General features: G+C 41.1%; 1 protein-coding gene across 1 annotated transcript; it reads right to left on the reverse strand.

Annotated features, from left to right (window-relative positions):
- Window positions 1-6,301: 6,301 nt before the first annotated feature.
- fgf3 (fibroblast growth factor 3) lies at window positions 6,302-11,937 on the reverse strand. Its single transcript, XM_028577606.1, has 5 exons — window positions 11,831-11,937; window positions 8,201-8,383; window positions 7,905-8,098; window positions 7,016-7,119; window positions 6,302-6,685 (listed from the first exon to the last, which is right to left on the reverse strand). Exons 1-5 carry the CDS (start codon window positions 11,935-11,937, stop codon window positions 6,302-6,304), a joined length of 972 nt encoding a protein of 323 aa, XP_028433407.1.
- Window positions 11,938-12,199: the final 262 nt, after the last annotated feature.

A 12,199-nucleotide genomic window follows, 5' to 3' on the forward strand; every position in this document is an offset into this window, starting at 1 on the left:
CCGTAATAACGCTTAAAAAAATCTGCGGAATACTCTGGAAGTGACGTAGTATGTACCGCTCAGCGGATAAGAAGATAAATATACATAATATTCGTAATATTGATGTTTTTGTTAACGTTGTATTTGAGGATTTAAACAATAAAGATAACAATAATAATAAAATACAGTTTCATGTATTTGTCTCATGTATTGTGTGCTCGGTCGGCCGGTGGGCAGCAGCAATCTGAAATGGAATGAAGCCCATTCATGGCAGACAATAGAAACACAGGAGTTGATCAAGTCCAGCCACCCACCCAGGAAGAACTACAAGTGAACTAGCTTTTTAACAGGTTCTGGGGCGGGTCTCTAGTGGGAGTTGTAGTTTTAAAATATATTGGTATATTTCTGAAGTAGAAGTTGGCAGTATAGAATTTTGGATACACCCTGGGATTTTTGGGGGATGGGGAACACACTGGTGTCATCAGAATTTAAAAATCGAATCGTTAAATAGGTTCAGAGGTCATGTATCCTCTTCAGATTGACATATGTTACTGGCGAGGTTGAGACCTTTCCAACGATGTGTTTGCTATAGTCCTACGACAACGTTTTAATTTTTACATATCATGGAGACTTTGCAGGCGATGCTTTATTGTCCCCAGAGGGATATTTGCCTTGAGTTCAAATGCTTCACACATAACACTTGACATATTGTTTTATCATACAGCTGACATATACCTACAATAAAAAAACAACATAAACAAAGTGATATGTAGTCAGACTGAAGCACATCACACAGCTCATCTTTTACAAACAGTGACAAGAGCAACCTACACAAAACCCTATATGCCTTATATCATGAAGCTATTGCACAACCCCTGCAGCCTCAAGGAACATTATTTAAATGTTAAGTTTACATTGGGGTACCCTATATCTTCTGCCAGAGGACAAGAGCTCATCTGGCATGGAGAATAAAGATAGATCAGACCATATTCTCTGCGCTTGCCTGGAGAGACTGGTTTCTATTCCCTCCACAACCTTCATGACAGTCACCTGACAAGCAAGCTTTAAATGAGATGTTTTTAGTTATCACCATGCTTTCTGACAAATGAATATAACCCTCTGATTCACTGTGAGTGTCTGCTCTAAATGATAACACACACTTTTTGCCTGGTGTTGTCCATATGAACACCAAGGTGCTTATAGGAGCAGAGCCGATTGATTGGTTCATCATTTATGACCTCTGATACCCTCTGACCCATGTCACGACCAACTCCTCAGTTTGTGAAATGGTTGAATGAGATTGTTGGCATGGCACCACTAGGTTAGGTCTCTATTTCAGCAGAAATGCAAAAGTACTTGTGTCTGTGTGCACTATAGGCTGAGGTAGAAGTGTGCCTAAAATGCCAAAACACATGTTGTATATGTAGCCTACACATAGCCATACAAAGCTATATACATCTTACTCTGTGAATAAAAACCTTGGCAACAATCTGCTTATCCTTTTAATTTCCTAAAAATGCTTCCTAAAACTTTTTTAATTTTGAAAAGGTAGTCTCAGTAAAGACTACAAAGGTTAGGATTGCTACAAGCTGTAACCATGGTGATTGATATGAGGATCATCTTCTGAATATAATAATGAATATGTTAGGTCTACAATAAATTTGATATTTCAAAAAAGTAATTTATTTAAAACAACTAATAATGCATTGTGATTTTAAATCAAAGTCCCACACATATATATGCTCATGTTTTTTCCCTTTAGTCTTTGCTATTAACATTCATCATTACATTACATTACATGTCATTTAGCTGATGCTTTTATCGCTGTCCAATTCTCTGATGTGATTGCCCGCATTGCAGTGTGGGCTACCTAAATGGACTGTTATTTTATATAGCGCTTTTCTAGTCTTAAAGGTCCCATGGCATGAAAATTTCACTTTATGAGTTTTTTTAACATTAATATGAGTTCCCCCAGCCTGTCTATGGTCCCCCAGTGGCTAGAAATGGGGATAGGTGTAAACCGAGCCCTGGGTATCCTGCTCTGTCTTTGAGAAAATGAAAGCTCAGATGAGCCGTTTTGGAATCTGCTTGTTATGAGGTCATAAGGAGCAAGGTTACCTCCCCTTTCTCTGCTTTGCCCGCCCAGAGAATTTGGCCAACCCATGAGAGAGAGACAGCATGGCTTTCAAACGAGAAAAGTGGCAGTTGGTCAAGGCCACACCCCCACCCTCCACCTTGCCCCTCCCACTCTCCTCCTCAATAGCTTCAGACACAGAAATGGCACATCCTAAGGAAAGCTCATTGTGGGGCTGGCTCTAGTGGCTGTAGTTCTGCACCAAAGCTGAATTTCGGGAAAGAGACTTCAGATACAGTATTAGGGGACCACTAAGGCCTCTATAAAAGCATCCAAAGAGCACCATGTCATGGGACCTTTAACAACGCGCCCCACTCGGATCATATCATAGTGTTCTGTTTTACAGCATACTGTAATATTTCACCGGTAATAAGACCGAAATAATATTATTAAAATAAATAAATTAATACCATGATAACATCTAAATAAATGTTGATAGCTGTAGCGTTATAGTTTTAAAAATATCAATAAACAACAAAGCAATCCAGCTTCCCTGGCCGAAATAACCCGAAATAATAACATTAAAAGAAATACATATAAACCTTGATAAGATCTTGTGAATAAATGTTGATTAAAAATACCAATAATGCCACAGATTTCGAGTTAAGGGGCCGTGTTTTTTCTTTCGTCTATATACGATGGTGAGGGATTAACATGAATGTCTATCTGACGGACCCTGATGTTGAAAAACAACGCAAAAATTACACTTCTTTTGTTGGAACTTGACGCCAGGGGTCCTTGACCATGCGTCAGACATTTGACGAGTAGGGAGTGAGACTTTGTTGGGAAGTGAGACAGCTATCTGCCTCTAGGGGTCACTATTTACAAGTGAACACACCTGTAGGCTACTGCAGTCAGCCGCTCTGAGCTCAGGGACATGTTTATGTGTATAACTAAATGAAAGAACTGTCCTCAGTTCTGTGTCACACATTTGTAGTAAGACTGCTTTGCTAGCTGAGAGTCAGATAAAAAGTGGCATTCTGACACATCAGCAACATTCAGTATCAGCAGAGAGTGAGTACAAACATGATTCTCTCTTGGAACCATTAGTCTATTTTTATACACATGTAACATGATGACAGCATGACAAACACCCTTTAGTCATTTGTGTGAAAGGTGGGTGCACTTAAAGGAAAGGTCAGTGTAAGAAAGAACATTACCATTTTCTAATAAGCCACTATTTTTAATGGGTTTATAAATTGTAAATTACAACTTAATTAATGGTTTATAAATAGTTTTTATTTTTTATTTTAGATCAGGTCCTTTTAATATGAACATCTTTGTAGGTAGAATTTGTGAATCATTTGGATTTCTAGTAAATATGCAATTATAAATTGGTATATAAATTGGTAATCCATTAATAAATGCTTAATAAGTTGTTAATTAATAGATTTTGGTCCAGATCCTCTGCAGCCAGAATGTGTTCACACATTTAGGCAAAAGGACTTTTTAAACTTGGCAACCCAAAATGTGCTATCTCCTATATCTTATTATAAATGTATAACTGTTACCACCGTAGCACATTTTTTATTTATTTATTATAAGGCCATTACTTACAACTTTCTAAACTTTCTAAAATGTGCCTTATCGGAGAGGCTCTGAGATAGCTTTTTTACATGAACACAGATTTTCTACGGAACACCTAGAAGGAGAAAAATGTAAAAATAATGTATACTTTAATTAAATGCGATGTGCCATAATTCCCAGTTTAGGGGGAAAAGGATCCTCTGTTCCCCTCTCTATATGATGGGCTTAGAATCATTCAGATAATATTTAATTCACATCAAATGCTCTCTAAGGAATCTTTATCCCTGCACCCCATCAGCCCAGGGGATATTGCAGATGAATGTCGTTTTTATTGCCCAGCTTAAATCAATGGCATGGATTGAAAAGGCATGTATGAAGAGATTCAGAAGATAAATGTTGTTAAATGAAACAGACAGGCAGGGAGAGGGGCCACAAAATGCCCTAACCTCTCTGAAGTCCCGCATTCCTGTTGAGTAATATTAGAGTTTGGCATTCATAGCAAGTCATAGCAAGGTGTTATACTTTGTATGACACAGTTTTTGCTTTCAGGAAGGCCTGCCTTGTTTATCGACTCTGCGGCTTTTGGTCGGTGTTTCAAAAAAAAAAAAAAAAAAAAAAGTCTCAGGCGGCATCGCTTCCCAGGTCCCCCTTGGGAGGAGCTATTGTCCGGGCCAGGAAACCTCCCCAGCCCGCAGGTATAGAATGACAAGGCTTTATATGCAGCTACCTATAGATGGGAGCGAGGCAAGGCAAAACCTGAACATCCAAAAGAGTCTGAATGCTGCTTGTGACAAATTTTGCATTGATGGTTGTCTTCGTTTCTGCTTGGCTGAGGTGCAGCACTTTAACAAATAAGCCGCACCAGCAAGAGAGGGATAATGTCAAATGTGGAGAGAGAGAATGCAGAGAGAGAGAGAGAGAGAGAGAGAGAGAGAAAGGGGTGCCAACCCCCCAAGTTGTAATAAACCTAGCTAACCCAGTGTAACAGCCACACCTGTCTACAACAGCTCTCCATAGGAGTAATATGGCTGAGCAGGCTTTTCTCTATTTAACCGGAATATCTACACTGGTTTAAATACTTTAAACTTTAACCATTTACAATGGATTGACAGTATCTTTTATTTCATAGTTAAATAAAATGTAAATTAATTAATAGTTAATGAAAAATAGAGAAGCACATTGGCTCTGGGTTAAAGTCCTGCTGTTGTACACTTTTTGTTAAAAACAAAATGTGCCATTGTGTGTTTCAAGTGGTGCTGCCTTCAAAGAGCTGTGGCTGAAAGAACAGAAGAAACTGAGACTTCATCAACTCACACATTTTCCACACCTAAAAACCCCAAATACAACCTTAATCTAACTTTAAAAAAAAACTAAAACAGATTTCTGGTTTTAGAAATTGTTTCACCTTTATGTTGAAGGGTGAATGCTCATGTTTCTTGAATGCTGGTGTTTTTTAAACTATAAAATTGGGTTCTGTTTGTATCATTTTTAGGTTTGGTTACTTAGGTTGGTGTATATGATGTCAAAACATTGTTTTCAGTATTTCAACATCGAAGCTCATAATTTCAATGAGATCAAATGTTAGGAAGTCAAACATAGGTTCAGCTTCCCTTCGTGTCCACAGATGATGCACACAGCTGCATTCATCTCTTTACTGGACCACAATAACATTTCTTATGTTAAAGAGAAAATAACACAATTTGGGGTCTGTAATGACAAACTTTGGCTTTAAAAACGTCTTTGAAGTAATTAAAGGAAAGTCGGAACAAATCAGCCAGTTGCTTCCTTGGGTCAGTACCATTGTGTTTTATATTGGAAGCTGGTGAGTGAAAACTATGAAACAAACAGCAACATTGGTGAAATATTATTATCAATAACTTACAACACAGGCACCAAATAAATATTCATATCATTAGTAAAAAAAAATATACAAAGAACATCTTTCAGTTTACAGACAGTAGACTATCACATTGTAACAAAAATACAGCAGACCCCGTCTCAGACTGAGTTTCCCTTTTCTCTTAATGTGAATCTGACAAAAAGTGCTTTGCTGATTAAAGTCTTCTCTTCAATATCTGTCATATTTGTTAGCACTTCCAATTAGCTAAATATTGTATAATAAACTGTTTGTCATTTAAGCTTTTGACAACTGAAAAGCTATGAAGTCACGGTCCATGCATAGTGCATACTGTATTTACAATAATAGAACCACTTTTGAAAGGCTTTTTGCTTTGTGTGAAGTTGATAGTAAATGATTTTTCATACAAAAGTATAACTTTTTACAAAGTAAGATGGAAGTCTTCAACTATATTAATACATTTGTTTACAGGACAGTAGCATTTTGAAGATTATACAGCTGTGTGTGTGTGTGTGTGTGTGTGTGTGTGTGTGTGTGTGTGTGTGTGTGTGTGTGTGTGTGTGTGTGTGTGTGTGTCAAAGTCTCCTGAAAGTGAAAGATTTAATAAATGTTCCCCAACACTCTGTCTTTCCTTCTTCTATGGATTTTTTTCTCTCTCTGTGCATCAACAACAAAACCTTGTGCTAATCCAGAGTGCAGGTGCCTGACCGCGTTTCCACATCCTCCACTGTCATTAGGCTACAGTTGGCCCCAGATCAGGGGTCCATGTTTGAATGAGTTAGAGGGCCATAGGGGTCAGCTGCTCAGTCATCTGGCCGTCTGCCCCGGCCTTTCCTGGCACGATGCTGGCGTCTGCTGCGGTCTCCTCGGCTGCCATGGTGATGCGTTTGGTGCTGTGCACTCTGACTGTCTCTCAGCCGCCTCACCATCTCATGATCCTTGTTGCCCAGCACCCGAGGCAGGAAAAGTGAGGCTTTGTCCGTGCTTCGGGTCTTAAAGCCTCGACGTGGCCGCCCTTTGCCGTTAATGGAAACGTACCACTGGCGCTTGGCGCTGGCGCGGCGCTTGCTGCTGCTGACGCCCCCTGGTGGCAGCGGCTGCTCGGTGGAGTGGTGGCGGGACGCGTACGTGTTGTACCCCAACTCATGGATCCGCTCCAGAAACTCACACTCTTTGTTGAACACTTCCTGGGGAGATGAGAAGGAAGGAAACAGTGAGCCACATTTGTCTTGCAGCTTGCCGTATGTTTTTGATTTACAGGACAACCTCATTCCGCTCAGCTCTGTGTGGCCTCCCATGACACCCTCTGCCACTTCTATCAGTCATACAATAATACCATTTATTCCAGAGAAACATGTCATGTTACAGCAGGTAAACATTACAGCATGTGAAACTCTTTCTGCATTGTCATATTGGAGGCCTTTAACCTGCTGCCTGTAGGCGAATCAGGAGCTGCCTTGTGTGTTGACGAGACACAATAGTGACACATTAGATGATGAGATGACATCTGTACCCACCGAAGCATACAGCCGGCCTTTATCATTCATGGCCAGGTATCTGCCAGAGAAAAGCCCTTTTATGGCCACAACACCCACATCCACTGCTGTGATCTCCATGATGCCTGGACACAGAGAAATATACAAGCGTTAATGACGTATGGCTGGTTTAAGAGAAAAATTAGTCAATTTTTCTTTTTTAAGATCTTTTTTTTTTTGCTCTGTAGATTTATTGATCACCCCACCAATATATCTTGGAAGGTGGACTCAATTATAAAACATGAAAAGCACACAAAAACTCCTTTGTCACTTAATTTCCGGTTGTGTTTGCCACCTCCTGCCGCCCCATTCAGGATGTTTATTGGCTTTTTTTTGAATCAGTGCTTGATTAGTCAATGGCCTATTCAGCGCTGTAGAAAGCCTCTTATGGTCGCTGATTAGATAAATACATCCGTCAGGTCAGCGCCTTTGTCCCGCCTGGATGTTAATACTTCTAATGTCACATACACACACACACACACACACACACACACACACACACACACACACACACACACGGACGGACGCGTTCACTGAGTAACTGATGGTGAAACTGATCAGATTAATCATATACTAAAATAGACAAATAAATAACACCATTTACACATATATTAAATACTGCACATTTGAATACATTTCAGGCATATATTTAATTTAAGTACAACTTAAAGTATTTCATTTCATTCCACAAATCTGTATTTTAAAACCCCTATCATTAAACAAGTTGACCCCACATTTGTAATCAAAATGTGCACTAAGGCACTGATAAAAAAAAAACAAAAAAAAACATACGTATACATACATATACATATATTATATTAGTCTGTTTGTTGGTGCAGTTCTCTGTGCGTAAAACCCAATAAATACTCACTTAACGGGTTGTTTTCTTCCAGTGATCCATCTATTTTCCCGTTTGGATGGATTTGTAAATGATATTTAGTAGCGCAGTAGAGTTTCCTGCGTCTCGGCGCTCCACCGAGGTGTTCATACACTCCTCCGCGGCCCCCGGCGTCCCTCCGCTGCCGGGGGTCGCAAGCCTGGCCCGGGGCGCAGCGGGCCTGGGGACTAACGGGATCCAACAGGCTCAGCAACACCAGCACAGGTATCATCAGCATTGTGGCATGGCCGAGGAGCAACGATTGTGGGGGAAAAATGGAGAACTCCTACCCGACTCTCGGGGTCCCATTAAACTGTCGGGGCCCCAACGCTCGAGAGGGCCAGCCTTGCGCACATCCAAGCCCGAGAGACACCGCTGACAGCACAGCCGCCCCCGAGCTGGGATCCGTTCCTCGCCTCTGCTGCAGCAGCTGAAATCCCTCCTGCGGATCTGACTGAGAGCCTGTGCTCAGACTGAGCGCACATATAAAAGAAGCTTGTGGCGACAATAGGCTGAACTCCGACCAATTGATACCAAGGAAAGGGGGAGGCAAAAGGTATCAGCTCTGTGTGAAGTGAGAGACTGCGGCGTGGATAAAATTACACAGTGGCTGAGTGCGGAACAGCTCTCTCCTCTGAACTCCTCTTGTGAAATATCCTGAAAGAGCAATTAGACATCGCAAATTATACAGGCGGCCTGAGCCTGGCAGCCACTGCAACAGGTGAGGAATAAGACTGTTGCTGGATGTCCTGATGAATCATTGAGCTACCATAACCTTCACAAAACTGAACATAGGCCTACTACTGCTTTTTCTACTGAATTCATTTCTCTGTTGAATTCAGATATTTAGATTATAACCTGAGGCTGTATCCCTCATATCCATCACACTGAGGATTTCATTTGGCCACTCAGACACAACTTTATCTTCCAAATCTGTGACATTTTAGGAAGCATTTTGAAGTAACAAAAATGTTAAGAACTGACTTTTGGATGGTCCACATCTTACATGAAGTATAGATACATTTGTCCCAATTGAACAGGTACTGGCATACAGGGGTGGAATGTAACTAAGTACATTAACTCCAGTACTGTACTTAAGCACACATTTGAGGTACTTGTACTTTACTTTAGTCTTTTCTTTTCATGCCACTTTCTACTTCTACTACGCTACATTTCAGAGAGAAATATTGTACTTTTTACTCCACTACATTCATCTGACAGCTTTAGTTACTAGTTACTTTAAATCAAGATTTTTGCACACAAAATCTGATGTTTTAGCATAAATGAACCTGCCCACCAATATAACTGCTGATCAGCTGAAATGATTAGACCATTAAACACACAACTGTTTTGATCTTTTCCAGTTTCTAAAACATGAGGATTTTTCTGCATTGAGTACTTTTACTTTTAATACTTTAAGTAAATTTTTCTGATGATACTTACACACTTTTACTTAAGAAACATTTTCAATGCAGGACTTTTACTTGTAACAGAGTATTTTTACAGTGTGGTAATGGTAATTTTACTTAAATAAATGATCTAAATACTTACATAATTACAGCTCCATGATGGCCACACAGTCCAGCACGTGATGCGGAAATCCACAGAGGTCTTCCAGAGGTGGTGACAGGCTGCTACTGCAGGTTAATCAAACCCAACCTCTTCTCTCAGCAGTTCAAAGTTTGCAGCCTACTTTGTTCTCAAGTATTTGATGCTCCTTCCTCCTCCTGACCTGCAAGCATTGCCCGCTAATGTTAAGGGTAGCTTCTGTTGATGTTAGCTTACGAAAGACAAGACAAATGAATGTTCTGTCCCAGGGCTCTCTCCATGTGCTCCTCCTGCCACAGAGCCTTTCTGCTGTGCGTTAATTCTTCCTCCTTCACCCGAGCAATGGATTGTCCCAGACTTTTCCCATCCTAATGTCCCGGCTCTGGCTAGGCAGCAGCCGGTGGGCGGAAGAGCAGCAGGCTAAATGACTACTGCCTAAATTGCTTCCATCTTGGTCACATTATGGTTTGCATTCTGGTAATTAGCACCATCATCTACAAATCTCTCTGCCCTTTGGCGCTGCTCCACTGCTGCTATGAAGGCCTCTGCTGAGAATCCCCCAGAGAGTCAACGGTTAATTTGTCTTCCCCTCCCATACATCACCCAGCTAGCTGCCTCTGTCACTTTATTTACCCCGATGATCAGAAAAGGCAGCTCTCTTTTAATTACAAATGTGTGCACATTATGCCTCCAAGACCAAGTCAGACAGCACACCAAAACATCAGCCGGGCCGTGTGTATCAGCGGTTGCTCTGGTGGCCAATTCTAAGTGAGACGCTCTTGATGTGGTTAAATGCTGGAAGAGGGTGGAACCTCTGATGTGGCTTGCTGTTTCTCTCAGAAACTATTTTAATTACGCTCCCCTCCACGCCGCCCACAAAGCATCCCAGCAATAAGCACACACACACACACACACACACACACACACACACACACACACACACACACACTTCTTCGTCTTTACGTTAGAATACGTTTGTTGTTTTAAAGTTTTGAAAGTTAAAATGTCAATTATGAAACAGAATCCAAGCTTTTGGCCTCATTCTGATCTTATTTTCAGATTGAGCAGGATTGCAGGCTTCGGGTTACTCAGAGTCTTGACACTTCCCTACACTAACCTTAGTGGAAAAGTCTAATCTGCATATTTTCAGCAGTGGGTTGCATCTTCAAATGTATCTTCACGTTTTCACAGAAGTTTACTTTTTGATAAAATGTTTGTCTGGGCTGAGACCAGCGTTCAATCCAACATTGCCACAGCAGCAATATAGCATAATAATATTGTCCTAGAACGAATCTTCATAGAAAGTGATTGCAAAGCATTGATTTCCTAAAACATTTTCTCCCGTACCATGGACGTTGCCATGTTATCAGAGCTCATGTGGAACCCACTCAGGACTGTTCTGATCCACTCGAGTATTAAACATATTGACACACAGACCTGAGACCTGTGGCAGTGAAACAAGACCCTACCAACCCAATTGGACAAGAGTCCCTGGTTGGGTCTCGATTACTGAGAACAAAGTGGACCCTTGAAGACCTCCATTGGGGTCAGGTTAGGGTTAGGGCACTTTTAGATTTTGCTTCCTTGCTCACTTTTGAATGTGGGGAAACTTCATCTGCAGCTAAACAGAAAAAAAATACACATTTGTGCTCAGCCATCGGCTGTAAGAGGGTTGTAGCAGTTGTTTGATGCCTCGGCTCGGGTACAGACTTCAGAACCTTGTCCGAGTTATTTGGCAGAGGCAAATCAACTGTGTTTGGGAGCTTTGTTCTGCTATCTACACAATACAAAGTTGACTAATTGGTCCTTCAATGTGGTCAGGGAGCCATTCGAGTTCACATTACACTGCACACTTGCATTCCTGACCGCCTCCCAATGTGGCTGGAGTGATCAAGACCTCAATGCATTTTGGATGTATTTACACCTGTGTTTAGAATAAACAATGATAAATGCTTTAGCTTCAAGAAAGAAGCTTGGCCAACTCTTGATTATTGGTGATTATTATATTTCAGATTCCAACCATTCCTTTTGCCATCATCCACTTGACAAATGAATCCAAACCCAGCCACATGAAGTGCTCTGAGACAAAACCCAAAAGCATACATTTTAACTTTCCCCCTTTTCTCTCCTCCAGCCATGAATGAAAGCAAGAATTTCAGGGCTCCTTTTTTAATTGACCTCCCCAAAATTCTTCCCCCACCGCTACCCCAAAAAACCCTCTTGGTACAAAAGGGTTTCTTTTCTGCAATAATACAAAGGTTATTAGCCAGGTCCTTTTCTTCCCCCCCCCCACCCCACTTTTAGCAGAGGAAAAAGGAGGTACCAGTAATCCAGAGCAAATCAAAATGACCTTTGAACCCTTTCTGCTGTACTTTTTCTCATGGACAGATTTCTTTAGTGAGGCGGTGATCAGAGGGCTGAACCCAGCCGCTGCCTCTCGTCTCCTGACAAATCGCTGCTGAGCCTCTTTTGTCCCCATGACTTTGATCTCACCTGCTTGTCAGGCGCTTCAGAAAGAAGTCTAGTACAGTTCCAGCACACAGCAAACAAATTGGCAACTATTTTATTCTGCTTCCCTCTTTCTCCCTCTCTTTTATTTCTGTTCCACCTTGTTCAGTCTTCAATATTGGCATGTTGGTGTGGTGAATGGTGTTTCCAAAGCTTCCAAATACAACTGAAAATCACAGTTTAGAATAATTCAGTTGGACAATATCATAAAAAAAATCCCACCGGTGTAAAAA

Source organism: Perca flavescens, chromosome 1 (genome assembly GCF_004354835.1).
Source record: "Perca flavescens isolate YP-PL-M2 chromosome 1, PFLA_1.0, whole genome shotgun sequence".
Classification (NCBI taxonomy): Eukaryota; Metazoa; Chordata; class Actinopteri; order Perciformes; family Percidae; genus Perca; species Perca flavescens.